Source organism: Heteronotia binoei, chromosome 13 (assembly GCF_032191835.1).
Source record: "Heteronotia binoei isolate CCM8104 ecotype False Entrance Well chromosome 13, APGP_CSIRO_Hbin_v1, whole genome shotgun sequence".
NCBI lineage: Eukaryota > Metazoa > Chordata > Lepidosauria > Squamata > Gekkonidae > Heteronotia > Heteronotia binoei.
Genome location: NC_083235.1, coordinates 12,727,033 through 12,745,940, shown reverse-complemented (window position 1 = coordinate 12,745,940; position 18,908 = coordinate 12,727,033). Strand labels below are relative to the sequence as shown.

Sequence of the window (18,908 nt, the reverse complement as noted above, 5' to 3'; positions counted from 1 at the left end):
GCTTTTTGAAGCTTGCAGAAGCCTAGGGTGAAACAGGGCATCACGTACAACCCTGTCACATTCCATTGTGCCTTGCTACATTTGGATCTTACATCTGCTGCATTTGGAATGAGTACTTGAACGTTGGACTGAACACCATTGACTGAAGCTTGAAAGACTTTGGGTGCGGGCGTGGTCAGCGTTCTTATGACCGAAATGTGATTTATTTCTATACCTATTTATCAGTATTCTAAATTTTTGCACATAAATTGGTTGTAAGTGCATTGTATTTGTATAGAGCAGGGGTGGCCAAACTTGCTTAACAGAAGAGACACAGAATAAACATCAGATGTTTGAGAGCCGCAAGACAAGGAAGGGAGGGGGCAAACTGATGGAGGGGAAGGAGGGAGAGGTAGAAAGAAAGCAACTTTAACTTTAAATTCATCCTTCAAGCCGCCAGCTGGCTTGGCAAAGTGATTTAAAGAGAAAATTGCCTTCTCCAAGCCGCGAAACAGGGCAGTGGGGGCTTCGAGAGCCACCCAATATGTGTCAAAGAGCCACATGTGGCTCCCGAGCCACAGTTTGGCCACCCCTGTATAGAGGCTGTTTTTTTTGCAGAGGCTTTTGTGCTTTCTCCGTGGCGCAGAGTGTTAACGCTGCAGTACTGCAGTCCTAAGCTCTGCTCACGACCTGAGTTTGATCCCCGGCGGAAGCTGGATTTTCAGCTAGCCAGCTCAAGGTTGACTCAGCCTTCTATCCTTCCGAGGTCGGTCAAATGAGGACCCAGCTTGCTGGAGGGGGAACGAAGACGACTGGGGAAGGCAATGGCAAACCACCCCGTAAAAAGTCTGCCGTGAAAAAGTGAAAGCGACATCACCTCAGAGTCGAAAATGACTGGTGCTTGCACAGGGGACCTTTCCTTTCTTTATGTATTCTAAATTTTTGCATAGAAATTAGGGGTAAGTGTATTGTATTGGTACAGAGGCTGTTTTTTTGTGGAGGCTTTTGTGCATTTCCTCCTGCCCCCAACTGGAGATTGGCAACCCTAATTCCAAAGGTGCTCGCAGGCTCACAAATGTTGGGAGACCCTTGCTTTAGGTTCTCCCTGAACCGCTCCATTCCGCTCAGCAGCTTCTCTCTTCCCCAGCACGTTCCCTTCTGCCTCCAAGAAGCCTGCCACGGTGCAGGCACCTTCCCTTGACGAGAGCACAGATGACACCGCAGTGCCCCACGGCAAAGTGAAGCCTTTGGTTCACCTCCAGCCATCATAAACAGTTAGCACTAGAGCTTTGCTCCAAGCACAGCATATTCCCAGAGTTGAACCTCAACCTCATGCCTCCTTGTTCTTGCAAACTGAGGTCCTACCGTCAGATCCTGGCCTCCCTCCGAGTTATCCACGAGAAGGCTGCAGATGACGCTTTCCAGGTAAACGCTGGCTCCTACCAAAGCCAGCAAGATGAATCTGGTGATGGGGAAAAAGAAGAAGTAATGGTAGGAAGTGAGTGTTTCTGACACGGCCATGGTTTGCAGAGACAGAAGAAAGGCATCATAAGAACAGAAGCCATGCTGGCTTAGGCCAGTGGCTCATCCAGTCCAACACTCTGTCACACAGTGGCCAAAAAAAAACAGGGGCTATCAGGAGGTCCATCATTAGGGCCAGGACACTAGAACCCCTCCCACTGTGCCCCCCCAACCACCAAGAATACAGAATATCACTGCCCCAGACATAAGAGAAGCCATCTTGGATCAGGCCAATGGCCCATCCAGTCCAACACTCTGTGTCACACAGTGCCCAAAATACAGGGCTATCAGGAGATCCACCTATGGGGCCAGGACTCCAGAAACCCTCCCACTGTTGTCTCCCAGGCACCAAGAATACAGAGCATCACCGCTCCAGACATAAGAAAAGATGTTGGATCAAGTCAGTGGTCCATCCAGTCCAACACTCTCTGACACACAGTGACCAAAACCCAGGAGCCATCAGGAGGTCCACCAGGGGAGCCAGAACTCCAGAAGCCCTCCCACTGTGGCCCCCCAAGCACCAAGAATACAGAGCATCACTGCCCCAGACATAAGAATGTGAGATAAGCTATATTGGATCTGGCCAGTGGCACATCCAGTCCAACATTCTGTGTCACACGGTGTTCAAAACCCAGGTGCCATCAGGAAGTCCATCAGTGAGGCCAGAACTCCAGAAGCCCTCCTGCTGTTGTCCCTCAAGCACCGAGAATACAGAGCATCATTGCCCCATATAAAGTTGCCAGGTCCCCCTGGCCACCAGCAGTGGATGGGGGTATCAGGGTGCCGGATCCAGGTTGAGGAACTCCTGGAGATTTGGGGACAGAGCCTGGGGAGGACAGGGACTTCAGTGGGTTCCAAGGCCACAGAGTCCACCCTCCAAAGCATCCATTTTCCCCAGGGGAACTGATGTTTTGTAGTCTGGAGATGAGCTAGAATTCCAGGGGATCCCCAGATCCTACCTGGACACTGGTATTCCTAGCCCCAAACAGACTGTTTCCTCTATAGTACCTTGTGGCTGACAGCTACTGATGGACCTCTGCTCCGTATGTTTATCCACTCCCCTCTTGAAGCTGTCTATGCTTGTAGCTACCACCATTTCTTCCCATTGTGAATTCCATGTGTTCATGACTCTTTGGATGAATACATTTAAAGTTAAAGTTGCTTTCTTTCCACCTCTCTCTTTCCCCACCTACTTGTTTTCCTTCCTTCCTTCCTTCCTTCCTTCCTTCCTTCCTTCCTTCCTTCCTTCCTTCCTTCCTTCCTTCCTTCCTTCCTTCCTTCCTTCCTTCCTTCCTTCCTTCCATAAGAACATAAGAGAAGCCATGTTGGGTCAGGCTAATGGCCCATCCAGTCCAACACTGTGTTACATAGTGGCCAAAAAACCCAGGTACCATCAGGAGGTCCATCAGTGAGTCCAGGACACTAAAAGTCCTCCCACTGTTTCCCCCACCCCCCCACCCCAGCAAGAATACAGAGCATCACTGCCCCAGACAGAGACTTTCATCAATAGGTTGTGGCTAATAGCCATTGCTGGACCTCTGCTCCGTATGTTTATCCAATCCCCTATTCCTTCCTTCTTTCCTTTTCTCAAACATTGGATGTTTCTTCTATGTCAAAGGTGTTAAACATGCGGCCTGTGGGCCAAGTTAGGCCCCAAGCAACTGGCTCTTGTCTGCTTTCTTCTCCCTCTCTCTTGCTTCCTTCTGCATCTCAACTCGCTTTGCAAAGCTTGCTCACTCACACTGGAGCTACAGAGCAAAATCTTGATTTTCTCCATTGGTTGAGGCTTCTCCCTCTCCTGGTCCCCTGGGGAAGGAAGGAAAGAGCCAGAGCTTCCTTTGCCCAATTCCCTGGATCCCATGGGAGAAATACAAAGAAAGCACCTTTAAGACCAACGAGTGCTGATGTTTTAAACATGTTTCATTTTAAGGTGTTTTTTTTTAAAGTCGTGTTTGTCTATGCCCTTTAAAAAGTTTATATCTCTGTTGCCTAATCTTAAATAGATACAAACATGGCCCGGCCCAACAAGGTCTCATTTATATCAGATCCAGCCCTTATAACAAATGTGTTTGACGCCCCTGTCCTACGTGGTTCTTAAGTTAAGCAAGCAGGGCAGTGGCTGCCCCCACAGCACACGGGTCTTCAGGTTGTGACCGAAGGTCAGCTGTGGCAGCCATTTTGCCATAGGCCTTTCATAGCTGCGCCTACCACACCGTGTCAGAATTCCAAAAGGTGTCCGTAGCCTCAAAAAAGTGGGGGGGACCCCGTCCTAAAGGTTGCTTTGACAAATTTTCTTTGGCCTTACAAAATGTTGGAGCTGGATTAACAATCAGCCTTTTGGGGTTTTGTGTTTTAATGGCCATCTTTTCGAATTACTGCTACCACCAACTCGAATTCTGAATACCTCACATACGTATTAAAACTATGACAAAATTATTGCCAGGGTCACCACCAAGACAGAAATCGGCCCTCCAACCAGGCCTGGCGCTAGGGTTTTCAGCACCCCAGGCCAAAACCCACTCCTCCGCCACCCTGCAGTATATTCACGCCCCGATGATGTCATGTCACACACACGAACTTCTCCTGAGGCAGCCCCGCTCTAAGCGAGCATGTTGCCACGCCCCCGAACTTTGCCGAGGTCTCCCAAGCCTCGGGAGGCCTTGGATAAGTTTGCAAGGCAGCAGGCGTGAGAGAGGGGGCGCCTCATGGCACCCCTAGGCCATGCAGCTCCTGAGACCACCGCCTGCTTGGCCTACTCCCAGGCGCCAGCCCTGCCTCCAACCCTGACCCAATCTCCTCCTCCCCCAATTTCTCAAAAGCTTATTATTCTTTTAGAAAGGTCAGTAGGATATTTGTGGCAGAATGGAAATAAGTGGCTAAGAAACAAATCCATCTACTGCCTGTAAACAGTAATGAATTTAACATTTAAATTAGCAATGACAAGAACTTCACAGACATGTACGCTGATGCAGAATGACAGGTTTTGTCATCTACTGAAGATCAATGAGAGATGTTAAAATGAAGCAGTCGCTGAAAACACTACGCATCACAGTGAAATTCCTGGGCGTCATGGCAACCTGGGACCTGGGATACGTCAAGTCCCCCCCTGAAACCGAGACCTGCCTGCTAACATCTCCCTCACCCAGGGGTGAAATTCTAGCAGGAACTGCTTTGCATATTCGGCCACACACCCCTGATGTAGCCAATCCTCTAAGAGCTTACAAGGCTCCTTTTTGTAAGCTCTCGGAGGATTGGCTACATCAGGGGTGTGTGGCCTAAGATGCAAAGGAGCTCCTGCTAGAATTCCACCCCTGCCCTCATCCATTTTCTCACCGTGCTCCTGAGGTTCGTTGGCTGGAGGTCAAAGCAAGGACGACTGCCACGCTCATGAGATGGAAGAGGACGGAGTAGACAGCGTTGGACTTCCCCACCACAAAGCGGTGCAGGAACGCCACGTGGTTGAAGATTTCAGCAAACACCACCCGCTGTTCAACAGATGATTCTTGCAAGTCTTGGAAGGCTTGACGGACACCTGTAGAAGAAGGAGGATGCAAATTTATACCTCGCTCTTCTCTCTGAATCAAAGACTCAGAGCGGCTTACAATCTCCTTTATCTTCCTCCCCCACACAACGGATATCCTGTGAGGTGGGTGGGGCTGAGAGGGCTCTCACAGCAGCTGCCCTTTCAAGGACAGAGTCACAGAGCAGCCTACAATCTCCTTTCCCTCCTCCCCCACAACAGACACCCTGTGAGGTGGGTGGGGCTGGAGAGGGTTCTCACAGCAGCTGCCCTTTCAAGGACAGAGGCTCAGAATGGCCTACAATCTCCTTTCCCTTCCTCCCCCACAACAGACACCCTGTGAGGTGGGTGGAGCTGAGAGGGCTCTCACAGCAGCTGCCCTTTCAAGGACAACTCCTACGGCTGACCCAAGGCCATTCCAGCAGCTGCCAATGGAGCAGTGTTGAATCAAATCTGGTTCTCCCAGCATTACATACTGGGTTCAGTGGGGAAGAATGAGGATTCCCAGAGTGTGATCAGTGTCATGGGGCCTGGCCAGGCAGAGCCGACAGGGTTTACAGACCCAGTGGAGCCGACAGCTGGCCCTTCTCACAACTGATTCACTGCCGCTGCTGACAGCATTCTTGGCACCTGGCTCTATAGCTGACAAAGAACAACAGGTAGACACACACCCCAGTTCACCGCTCGCCTCGTTCGTGTACGGGAAAGGCTCCGCCAGGATGTAGCAACCCGACGGAAAGAGGCCAGAATGTGAGCAAGGCGTTCACTCAGCCCAGAGTTTTAGCAGACGCCAGGCTGGCTAAGCGGAAACAGCAGCAGCGGGCTATCTAAGCTCCAGCTTCGAGCTGCATGCTCTGTGGAAGCAACAAGTCCATCCGGTAATTTGCGACTACTCCGGCTCCCGTTCCTTGGCTCTGTTCCTGCTCTGACTCTTTTTTTTTTTGCTTTCAAAATGTTATGAACGATTCAAAATTGTACAATAATCAAATGAGAAAGAACAGTGTCAAGAGATATTAAGCGCTAAAACCCCCCCACGACATGCCGCTGCACATAAATACACTACAATAAAGAAATGCATATGATAAAAGTGCTGATGCCAAAAAGTAAATCAATCAAACGTATGAAAAAATAACCCTCTCCCCTCCCCCCCCCCTCGCAAACAAACAAAATATTCCCAAAAGGGTTCCTTGTCTCAAGGTGTAGAACGCATACTTCTGCAAGGGAGAATAAAACTGAAAGAGAGAGAAGACCTATAGAAAAATGCAAGGAGGGTGAAAGACAAAGCTTAGAATCAGAATTTGGACTCAAAAATTTCCACCCCTGTGCCAGAAAACAAAGACAACAATCGACACACAAACAGATAAGAATTAGAAGAGGAGTAAAGACTCCTGGCTTGAACGACCCTGCTCACAGACTGCGATTTGGACTCGGCTTCTGGTTCCCTCAACACTCCTCTGGCTCTGACTCGGACTGAACTCCGACTTCCCCCGTGCCTGCACCCCAGCCTGTGACAATCAGCACCTTTTACTTAGAGTGATTCAGCATGGTATATACCAGGGGTGGCCAACGGTAACTCTCCAGATTTTTTTTTGCCTACAACTCCCATCAGCCCCAGCCAGCATGGCCAATGGCTGGGGCTGATGGGAGTTGTAGGCAAAAAAACATCTGGAGAGCTACCGTTGGCCACCTCTGGCATATATAGGTAAAACTGGCATGCAAACCCTGGACTGTGGTCTGATTATATACAGTGAGACTCCACCCCACTCCCGACCCACAGGTCCATTCAAGCTGGCCCACTGGCCCCCTATAAGTGGTCCAAGGCAGCCCGACCAATCCGGCTGCCGATGTCTCAATCCTGGGGTCTTTTGTTCTCAGGGTTGAAGCTCACATAACATCTAAGGTTCAAGGCATGGCACCCATATAAGAGTCCACTTAACCACTACACCCAACTGGCTCTGCTCCTCACTCATCCTTAAGAACATAAGAGAAGCCATGTTAGATCAGACCAATGGCCATCTAGTCCAACACTCTGTGTCACATAAGAACATAAGAGAAGCCGTGTTAGATCAGACCAATGGCCATCCAGTCCAAAACTCTGTGTCACATAAGAACATAAGAGAAGCCGTGTTAGATCAGACCAATGGCCATCTAGTCCAACACTCTGTGTCACATAAGAACATAAGAGAAGCCCTGTTGGATCAGGCCAGTGGCCCATCCAGTCCAACACTCTGTGTCACATAAGAACATAAGAGAAGCCCTGTTGGATCAGACCAATGGCCATCTAGTCCAACACTCTGTGTCACATAAGAACATAAGAGAAGCCATGTTGGATCAGACCAATGGCCATCTAGTCCAACACTCTGTGTTACACAGTGGCCAAAAAACCAGGCGCCGTCAGGAGGTCCATCAGTGGGGCCAGGACACTAGAAGCCCTCCCGCTGTTCCCCACCCCCCACACAAGCACCAAGAATACGGAACATCACTGCCCCAGGCAGAACCATCTATTCCCTGTGGCTAATAGCCACTGATGGACCTCTGCTCCATAGGCTTATCCCATCCCCTCTTGAAGCCGTCCTTGCTTTCAGCTGCCACCACCTCCTGTGGCAGGGAATTCTATGTGTTAATCACCCCTTGGGTGAAGAAGGACTTCCCTTTATCCGTTCTAATCCGACTGCTCAGCGATTTCATGGAGCGCCCACAAGTTCTCATATTGTGAGAAAGGGAGAAAAGTACTTCTTTCTGTGCCTTCTCTCTCCCATGCCTAATCTTGTAAACCTCTGTCATGTCACCCCGCAGTTGACATTTCTCCAAACTAAAGAGCCCCAAGCGTTTTAACCTTTCTTCATAGGGAAAGTGTTCTAACCCTTGGATCATTCCAGTTGCCCTTTTCTGCACTTCCCCCAATGCCTTGCAATACCTTGGGAAGAGTCCTGAAGTGTCTGCCGCAGCAGCTCTCCCGCTCGCAGGATCTGTTCCTGGGAGCGCAAGGTGTCCTGCTGGGCACGGGCCGTCTCCTCGGCAAGCAGGTGGGTGGACTCCAGCTGGTGGGCCACGTCCTCGGAAGCAGATGTCAGCCTGGGAAGAGGAGAGGAAGGTGGTGACTGGTGTGTGACAGCCAGGCTGGGTCAAGCGCACTGGTGCCACGTGCTTCCACGGTGCTCCCATCAGTGTGAAATGGAGCCTCCGCGCCAGGATGTTCAGCACATTTCCCTGCCGCCAGCTCCTTGCAGCTGCCATTTCCCCCATCACATGAGAACATAAGAGAAGCCCTGTTGGATCAGGCCAATGGCCCATCCAGTCCAACACTCTGTCACACAGCGGCCAAAACCCTGGTGGCATCAGGAGGTCCACCAGCAGGTTTAAGAACGTAAGAGAAGCCATGTTGGATCAGGCCAAGCTCAGTCCTAAAGGGCTCCAATGAGCCAGGCAGAAACTAGCAACCCACATTAAACACAGAATCCAAACACACAGCAAAAAGAAAGGACAAGAGCTCTTTCTGAAGTGGGCTACAGTTTAGATCAGGCCAGTAATTCAACAAAACAGATTCTGGGGGAAATGAAATATGAAAACCAATTATTTCTTCTCCCTTTACAATATACTCATCCAGAAAGTACCAACTTTGGGGCATTCTTGGAAGGCCCTCTTTTCGAAAAGATCGCGGCAAAGCAGGGATAGGAAAGAGCACACCAAGGACAGGAGCACGCCTCCGCTAAGGTAGGCACGTACAGGCAGGATGTGAACCAGGGATGCCAGCCTCCAGGTTGGACCTAGGGATTCCCTGGAATTACACCTCCTCTCCAGACAACAGAGTCCAGAGAAAATGGATGCTTTGGAGGGTGAATTCGGTGGCACGGTACAACATGGAGTTCCCTGTCCTCCCCAGGGGCTCCATCCCCAATTCTCCAGGAGTTCCTCATAGGGTTGCCAAGTTCTGCTGCTACTGCTGTGGCAGGGAACTTTCATGCATGCAGCGTGATGCCATCACCCAGAAATGATTTCATTGCACTGGGGACACTGCACTAGGGACACTCTAAGACTCGTTATGAAACTCTATGGTACCATAGAGTTTTACCGCAAGTCCTAGACTGTCCCGTCGGAAATGCTCTAGGACTCACGCTAAAACTCTATGGTACCATAGAGTTTTATAACAAGTCCTAGAGTGTCCCCAGCAGGACGACATCACTTCTGGGGGGGTGTCATCTCACCAGGGATGGCGCACACCAATGTGGCTCTTTGGGGGCAGGGATCCCCCTGGTGGCCTACTCCCTGCTGGCGGGTTGGGGCCCTCCCGGGCAGGGGACCCCCACCCCTGGTGGGAGCTTGGCAACCCTAGTTCTCCAACCTTCATTTGGCCACCTTAAATTGTGAACAGGGCTACCGCCTCCTTTCATCCTTGTCCTGCCACTTAAGAGAAACGAAGGAGGCAAAGACGTTTACACGCAACACCTACCAGTGATCAGGAGCCATGAATGATGCGATCTAATTATCCCCCGAGGCGAAAATCCGAACCGCTCAGCCTTTTCCCTACACGGAGCTGTCCCTTCTAGATTTCCACTCAATCTTAGTCAGGCCTGGGATGACGATAAGTGGATCTGATAGGCCCTGTTTCCCGAATTAGACTGCTCTGTCACCTTGAAGCTAGTTTCTTCTGGGGAAAAGCAGGAATGCTGCATGTCGGCAGCCCTCCCCCACTCCCACACAGGATGAGCGGCCTACTTTGGGTTTGGGTATTGCCGGTTCCAGCTGCTAACCCTAAATGGGGAGCAGATAGAGTTGCCAAACTCCAGGTAGCAGCTGGATATATCCTGCTATTCAGGGGTGGAATTCTAGCAGGAGCTCCTTTGCATATTAGGCCACACACCCCTGATGTAGCCAATCCTCCACAAGTTTACAAAAAAAGAGCCTTATAAGCTCCAGGAGGATTGGCTACATCAGGGGTGTGTGGCCTAACATGCAAAGGAGCTCCTGCTAGAATTCCACCCCTGGATGTAGCCAATCCTTCTGGAGCTTACAGAGTTCTTCTTACAGGGCCTACTGTAAGCTCTTGGAGGATTGGCTACATCAGGGGTGTGTGGCCTAATATGCAAAGGAGTTCCTGCTAGAATTCCACACCTGCTGCTATTACAATTGATCTTCAGATGCCCAAGGTAATTTCCCCTGGAGAAAATGGCCACTTTGGAGGGCGGACTCTATGGCATTATACCCTACTGAGATCCCTCCTCACCCCAAACTTCAGCCTCCCCAGGCTTCACTGCCCCAAATCTCTAGGTATTTCCCAACCTGAACCTGGGAACTTTACACACTGAGAATCAGCATCCTCTTTACTCTACCTGGTGAATTAGCACCAATTGGACCACACTTGGTGGCCAGTGGAAGAAAAAGAAGAATTGCAGATTTATACCCTGCCCTTCTCCCTGAATCAGAGACTCAGAGCAGCTTACAATCTCCTGTATCTTCTCCCCCCACAACAGACACCCTGTGAGGTGGGTGGGGCTGAGAGGGCTCTCACAGCAGTTGCCCTTTCAGGGACAACTCCTACAAGAGCTATGGCTGACCCAAGGCCATTCCAGCTCCTGCAAGTGGAGGAGTGGGAATCAAACCCGGTTCTCCCAGATAAGAGTCCGCACACTTAACTACTACACCAAACTGGCTCTCACAGCAGCTGTCCTTTCAGGGACAACTCCTACAAGAGCTATGGCTGACCCAAGGCCATTCCAGCAGCTGCAAGTAGAGGAGTAGGGAATCAAACCCGGTTCTCCCAGATAAGAGTCCGCACACTTCACCACTACGCCAAACTGGCTTTCCCAAGCCTAGGGTTGCCAATCACCAGGTGGAAAACCTAGAGCTCCACAGTAAGGAGAAGTAAGACACAAAACTGTGGAAAATAACGAAAGGCTATTAATGACACTGGAAAAACTCAGATACAACTTTAAACTGAAACGGCAGACCTTGAGCAAAGCTCTTGAAAAATTCTATATGTTGTTATTAGTGATAAGTGCAAAAGCAAACTCTGCAGTGTAACATACAATAAATCCAAGTCATAAAACATAAACGACTTGGATTTATTGTATATTTCACTGTAGAGTTTGCTTTTGCACTTATCGCTAAGAACATTTAGAATTTTCCAAGAGCTTTGCTCAAGGTCCGCCGTTTCAGTTTAAAGTTGTATCTGAGTTTTTTCAGTATCGTTAATATCCGTGCGTCATTTTCCACAGTTTTGTGTCTGTTTACTAATCCCAGCTGGGGGCAGAGGATCCCCCGGTTTGAAGACCCTCCCCTCAGTTCAGGGTCATCAGAAAGCGGGGTGTGTGTGTGTGTGGAGGGAAATGTCCGCCGGGCACTCCATTATTCCCTATGGAGACCGATTCCCATAGGTTATAATGGTGTATTGATCTGCGGGTGTCTGGGGCTCTGGGGAGGCTGTTTTTTGAAGTAGAGGCACCAACTTTGCAGCAGAGTGTTCGGCGCCTCTCTTCTAAACATCCCCCAAGTTTCAAAATTATTGGACCAGGGGGTCCGATCCTACAAGCCCCAAAAGAAAGCACCTCTATCCTTCACTATTTCCAATGAAGGGAAGGCATTTTAAAGGTGTGCATTCCCTTGAGATGTGATGGCCAGCACTCCCTTTGGAGTTCAACTGTGCTTGTCACACCTTGCTCCTGGCTCCACCCCCAAAGTCTGCAGCTATTTCTAGATTTGGACTTGGCAACCCTAATGAGAAACCCAGCTGGACAAAAGCCCCACCCGCCTGTCCCACTTTCTAAAACACTTGATAGGCACCAGGAAAGGTGTTGGCAGGATCCATGACGCTCTTGTCTTATGCATCAGACTGGGGATCCCTGATCTAGTATATATATCTTCTAGGGTTGCCAATCCCCAGGTGGGGGCAGGGGGTCCCCTGGTTTGGAGGCCCTCCCCCCGCTTCAGGGTTGTCAGAAAGCGGGGGGAGGGGAGGGAAATGTCTGCTGGGAACTCTATTATTCCCTATGGAGATTTATTCCCATAGAAAATCATGGAGAATTGATCTGTGGGTATCTGGGGCTCTGGGGGGGAGCTGCTTTTTGGGGTAGAGGCACCAAATTTTCAGTATAGTATCTAGTGCCTCTCCCCAAAATGTCCCCCAAGTTTCAAAAAGATTGGACCAGGGGGTCCAATTCTATGAGCCCCAAAAGAAGGTACCCCTATCCTTCATTATTTCCTATGGAAGGAATTGAAAAGGTGTGCAGTCCCTTTAAATGTGATGGCCAGAACTCCCTTTGGAGTTCAATTATGCTTGTCACAGCCTTGATCTTGGCTCCACCCCCAAAGTCTCCTGACTCCACCCCCGAAGTCCCCAGATATTTATTGAATTGAATTGTCCCCAGATATTTATTGAATTGGATTTGGCAACCCTAATATCTTCACTGTAGGGTTACCTAGACGTTGGGGGTGAAGCCAGGAGACATTGGGGGTGGAGCCAGGAGCAAGGGTGTGACAAGCACAATTGAACTCCAAAGGGAGTTCTGGCCATCGCATTGAAAGGGACAGCACACCTTTTTAAATGCCTTCCTTCCATAGGAAATAATGAAGGAGAGGGGCACCTTCTTTTGGGACTCACAGAATGGGACCCCCCTGTTCCAATCTTTTTGAAACTTGGAGGCCATGTTCCCTCTAAGCTGTGGAGTCTTGTGAGCAAACGTTCTATTTTGTGAGATACTTGCATTAAAGTTTTGAGCTACTGGCATTAAAGTTGTGAGGCAGTGCATCAATGAGTTTGCTCTGCGGCCATTTTTCCTGAGCTGAGACAAAAATGCGTGAGCTGGAGGCTCAGTATCGAGGGAACACTGCTTGGGGGGGGGGCGGTATTTTGAGGCGAGGCACTGAATGCTATACTGAAAATTTGGTGCCTCTACCTCAAAAAACAGCCCCTCCAGAGCCCCAGATACCTGCGGACCAACTCTCCATTATTTCTTATGGGAATAAGTCTCCATACGGAATAACAGAGTTCCCAGCAGACATTTCCCTCCTGTCCCCCCACTTTCTGATGACCCTGGTGCGGGGGGACGGCCTCCAAACTGGGGGATCCCCTGCCCCCACCTGGGGATTGGCAGCCCTTCTTCACTGGAGACTATTTCCGACTTCATACACTAAACCTGTCATCCTTGACCTGTCCCAGATGACTCTGTATTCTGTTCTTTCATTCAGCTGGTTCCAGGCGATTGCTGCTGCCACCTAGAGGAGGAAAGAAGGCCTAGCTTCCCCGACCTGAGGACGGTGTCTTGGGCTCGCTGCTGCCAGACCTCATTCTGCAGGAAGTAGCAGATGCTCTGGGCATGGGTGAAGAACTCCGTGTAGACGCCGAAGGCCACAGAGTCCATGTCCTGCGTGCAGTCCCGGATCGAGCTGGCAGGGGGACACGGTGGGAAACGCTTACCGGACCTGCCCAGGAGAAGAGCACAGACATAAGAACGTAAGAGAAGCCATGTTGGATCAGGCCAGTGGCCCATCCAGTTCAACACTCTGTCACACAGTGGTCAAAAAACCCAAGTGCCATCAGGAGGTTCACTTGCAGGGCAACACCTCCAGAAGCCCTCCCACTGTTGTCCCCAAGCACCAAGAATACAGAACCTTCCTGCCCCAGACATAAGAGAAGCCATGTTGGATCAGGCCAATGGCCCATCCAGTCCAACACTGTGTGTCACACAGTGGCCAAAACCCAGGTGCCATCAGGAGGTCCGCCAGCAGGGCCAGAACTCTAGAAGCCCTCCCATTTTTGCCCCCAACACCAAGAATACAGAGCATCACTCCAGACATAAGAACATAAGAGAAGCCATGTTGGATCAGGCCAATGGCCCATCCAGTCCAACACTCTTTGTCACATGGTGGCCAAAACCCAGGTGCTATCAGGAGGTCCATCAGTGAGGCCAGGGCACTAGAAGCCCTGCCACTGTGCCTCCCCCACAAGCACCAAGAATATAGAGCATCACTGCTCCAGACATAGGAACATAAGAGAAGCCATGTTGGATCAGGCCAATGGCCCATCTAGTCCAACACTCTGTGTCACACAATAGGCAAAACCCAGGTGCTATCAGGAGGTCCACCAGCAGGGCCAGAACTCCAGAAACCCTCCCACTGTCTCCCCCCCCAAGTACCAAAAATACAGAGCATCACTGCTCTAGACATAAGAACATAAGAGAAACCGTGCTGGATCAGGCCAGTGGCCCATCCAGTCCAACACTCTGCATCACACAGTGGCTAAAACCCAGGTGCTATCAGGAGGTCCGCCAGCAGGGCCAGAACTCTAGAAGCCCTCCCATTTTTGCCCCCCAACACCAAGAATACAGAGCATCACTCCAGACATAAGAACATAAGAGGAGCCATGTTGGATCAGGCCAATGGCCCATCCAGTCCAACACTCTTTGTCACACGGTGGCCAAAACCCAGGTGCTATCAGGAGGTCCATCAGTGAGGCCAGGACACTAGAAGCCCTGCCACTGTGCCTCCCCTCAAGCACCAAGAATACAGAGCATCACTGCTGCAGACATAGGAACATAAGAGAACCCATGTTGGATCAGGCCAATGGCCCATCTAGTCCAACACTCTGCATCACACAGTGGCCAAAACCCAGGTGCTATCAGGAGGTCCACCAGCAGGGTCAGGACTCCAGAATCCCTCCACCTGTTCCCCCCAAATTTCGTCTTGCTTCTTATTTGAAACAAATTTAATCTCGCTCCTTATTTGAAAAAATTGTATGCCACCGTTCTGGAGTTTTCTTGAGGCAGCTCACCACTAAGAACATAAGCGAAGCCATGTTGGATCAGGCCAGTGGCCCATCCAGTCCAACACTCTGGATCACATGGTGGCCAAAATCCAGGTGCCATCAAGAGGTCCAAGAGAGGTGCTGGAAACCCAGAAGCCCTCCCACTGTTGCCCTCAAGGCACCAAGAATACAGAGCATCATTGCCACAGACATAAGAACCTAAGAGAAGCCATGTTGGATCACGCCAAAGGTGCATCCAGTCCGACACTCTGTGCCACACAGTGGCCAAAACCCAGGGGTCATCAGGAGGTCCACCAGCAGGGCCAGAACCCCAGAAGCCCTCCCACTCTTGCCCCCCAAGAATCAGCCACAGAATGCTTATTGTCAGAGAAGTGAAAGGAAGCGATCAGGGCCAGCCTTGATATATTTTTGCACGAGGCTTCTTTCTCTGTGACATCCCATGCCTGGTGGTCTCAAGTCCCCTTACTCATACTAGTTTCCCCTTCTGTTGGAATTGAGACAGGGTACTCCGCAGGTCAGGGGCTTTACCATTTTGTCCACCCTCGCCTGAAAAGTATCGTGGTACTAGGGATGCCAGCCTCCAGGTGATCCCCTGGAATTACAGCTCATCTCCAGACTACAAAGATCAGTTCCCTTGGAGAAAATGGATTCTGTGGAGGGTGGACTCTGTGGCCTTGCACCCTGCTGAGTTCCCCCTCCTCTTCTAGGATACCACCTTCCACGCAGAACCTGGAGATTCCTTGGAATTACAGCTCATCTCTAGACGACAGAGTTCAATGCCCCTGGAGAAAATGGATGCTTTAGAGCAGGGATGGCCGAAGTTGCTTAATGTAAGAACCACATAGAATAAATGTCAGATGTTTGAGGGCTGCAAGACAACGAAGGGAGGGAGGGAGAGAGGAAGGGAGGGAGTGATTGAGGAAGGGAGGGAGGGAGAGAGGAAGGGAGGGAGTGATTGAGGGAGGAAGGGAGGGAGGGAGGGAGGGAGGAAGGGAGAGAGGGAGGGAGAGAGGAAGGGAGGGAGGGAGGGAGAGAGGGAGGGAGAGAGAGAGAGAGAAAGGGAGGGAGAGAGGAAGGGAGGGAGTGATTGAGGGAGAAAGGGAGGGAGGGAGAGAGGAAGGGAGAGAGGAAGGGAGAGAGGAAGGGAGAGAAGAAAAGAGTGAGGGAGTGAGGAAGGGAGAGAGGGAGGGAGAGAGAAAGCAACTTTAAATGCCTTCTCCAAGCCAGCTGACGGGATGGTAGGGGCTTTGGGAGCCATGTGATAACTGTGAAAGAGCCACACGTGGCTCCCAAGCCACAGTTTGGCTACCCCTACTTTAGAAGGTCGACTCTGTGGCACTGTACCCTGCTGAGTTCCCTACGCCTTCTAAGGATGCATACTTCCAGGGCCTTTTTTTTTAAAGGCACAGGAACGCAGTTCTGGCTAGCTTGGCATCGGGGTGTGTGGCCTAATATGCAAATGAGTTCCTGCTGGGCTATTCTCTAAAAAAAAGCCCTGTATACTTCTCACTGTAATTCCTCCTCCCCTTCTATAGTTCCCCCTCTCCTTCTAGGGGTCTTAGTGGACCATATGCTGAACATGAGTCAACAGTGTGATGCGGTGGCTAAAAAGGCAAATGCAATTCTGGGCTGTATCAACAGAAGTCTAGTGTCCAGATCACATGATGTGATGGTATCGCTTTACTCTGCTCTGGTAAGACCTCACCTGGAGCATTGTGCTCAGTTTTGGGCACCACATTTTAAGAAGGATATAGACAAGCTGGAACGGGTGCAGAGGAGGGTGACGAAGATGGTGAGCGGTCTGGAGACCAAGTCCTATGAAGGAAGGTTGAAGAAGCTGGGCATGTTTAGCCTGGAGAGGAGGCGGCTGAGAGGTGATATGATCACCATCTTCAAGTACCTGAAGGGCTGTCATATAGAGGATGGTGTGGAATTGTTTTCTGTGGCCCCGGAAGGTAGGACCAGAACCAATGGGTTGAAATGAAATCAAAAGAGTTTCCGGCTCAACATGAGAAAGAACTTCCTGACCATTAGAGCGGTTCCTCAGTGGAACAGGCTTCCTCAGGAGGTGGTGGGCTCTCCTTCCTTGTTTCAATGGCCATCTGGCAGCAATGAAGATCCTATGAATTTAGGGGGAGGCGTTTGTGAGTTTCCTGCATTGTGCAGGGGGTTGGACTAGATGACTCTAGAGGTCCCTTCCAACTCTAGGATTCTATGATTCTTGGGATGCCAGCCTCCTGGTGAGACCTGGGGATCCCCTGGTACAGCTCATTTTCAAACTCCAGAGATCACTTCCCCTGGAGAAAGTGGATGCTGTGGAGGGTGGACTCGGTGGCACTGTACCCCACTGAGGTCCCTGTCCTCCCCAGGCTCCATCCCCAAAACTCCAGGAGTTCCCCAGCCTGGAACTGGCAACCCTATTCTCCCATCTCCCACTGGTGGCCAGGGGAGAACTCGCTACCCTACAAAGAAGACCCATGGGATGCTACAAATACATAATCAAGATCAGCAGCTGATCCCACCCCCAGCCTCCTCATTGGCTGCTCCCTGCTGCCATCCCCAATTGGCCTTTTCTTCTAGCCGTTAAGGAACCCCAATGCGCTGTGCACAACGAGGGTTGCCAAAGACCGAAACCTTTTTGGGAAGTGTACGAATGTGAAGCACTGGGTTGGCTGGAAGTGCCTTGCCATGCATTGAACGTATTAAATTGTAGCTTGGATAAAGCAGTAATGCGAAACAGGAACTCAGACTGGTTATGCCTGTAAGCCGAAGGTGGTACTTGGAACTTGGTTTAAGTATCCTCTGCATACAATGAACAAATCTGGATTTTTCTATGAATTTTTTTGATAACAGTAAAGAAATTGGAATTTCCGCATTGTCGGAGAAGGCATCTTTATTTGGACCTTTAGTGAGTACTGAATATTGAACAGGAGGTACCTCATCCACGGAGCTGTTGCTTTTCTTCCAATCCCGTTGGGAGCAGGGGATCCCCTGGTTTGGAGGCCCTTCCCCCTGCTTCAGGGTCATCAAAAAGCAGGGGCGTGGAAGAATGTCTGCTGGGCACTCCATTATTCCCCATGGAGACCAATTCCCAGAGGGTATAATGGAGAATTGATCCATGGGTATCTGGGCTCTTGGAGGCTGGTTTTTTTTTTGAAGGCGAGGCACCAAATTTGCAGCATAGCATCCGATGACTCTCCTCAAAACACCCTCCAAATTTCAAAAGGATTGGGACAGGGGGTCCAATTCTATGAGCCCCAGAAGAAGGTGCCTCTATCCTTCCTTATTTCCAATGGAGGGAAGGTATTTAAAAGGTGTGGGGTCCCTTTAAATGTGATGGCCAGAACCCCCTTTGGAATTCAGACCAGCTTGTCACATCCTGGCTCCACCCCTAAAGTCTCCTGGCTCCACCCCCAAAGTCCCCAGATATTTCTTGAATTGGACCTGGCAACCCTAAGAAGAAGCGATGCTCAGCTCCCCCCCCGCCCCAGCCCACAAGGCTTACCTTTCAAGGTGGCAATGCGCAAATGCCAGCGCAATCCGGCTCTGCTCCTCCTCATCGAGCTCCTTGCACCCCGCCTCTAGCTGCTCCAAGACCCCCGTCCAGCACAGACCGTAGCGGGGGTGCCGAGCCAGCTCACGGGCCTGTAGTAAGTGGGTCTTCCCTTCGGAGAGCACCCCGGGGTCTGGAGCAACGAGAGACCAAAACCTAGGCCAGGAAGAAATGAGCAAGAGCAGCCCTGCTAAGGTGCTCATCTTAGCTAAACAGGTGGGTAAGCAAGAAGCCTATCACAATCCCTAATTTATAGATGACTGACAGGATAGCACTTCAGGGGCGGGGCTAGTGGGGACAGGGAGGCTGAGCTCAGTGGCCTAATGTGTCTCTTAAAGGCGGAGGAGTCCCGAGCTCTAGCCTAGATCGAAGAGGGCAGCTGTGTTGGTCTGAAGCAGTAGAACAAAGGAGGAGTCAAGTGGCACCTTTAAGACCAACAAAGTTCTAGTCTAGGAAAGAGCAGGGGTGGCCAACGGTAGCTCTCTGGATGTTTTTTTTGCCTACAACTCCCATCAGCCCCAGCCAGCATGGCCAATGGCTGGGGCTGATGGGAGTTGTAGGCAAAAAAACATCTG

At 50.7% G+C, this 18,908-nt stretch overlaps 1 protein-coding gene across 1 annotated transcript; it reads right to left on the bottom strand.

Annotated features, from left to right (window-relative positions):
- Window positions 1–1,260: 1,260 nt before the first annotated feature.
- LOC132581844 (protein brambleberry-like) lies at window positions 1,261–18,611 on the bottom strand. Its single transcript, XM_060253261.1, has 5 exons — window positions 18,286–18,611; window positions 13,265–13,438; window positions 7,938–8,095; window positions 4,834–5,032; window positions 1,261–1,441 (listed from the first exon to the last, which is right to left on the bottom strand). The coding sequence occupies exons 1-5, from the start codon at window positions 18,534–18,536 to the stop codon at window positions 1,261–1,263; spliced, it is 963 nt and encodes a 320-aa protein (XP_060109244.1). The 5' UTR covers window positions 18,537–18,611.
- Window positions 18,612–18,908: the final 297 nt, after the last annotated feature.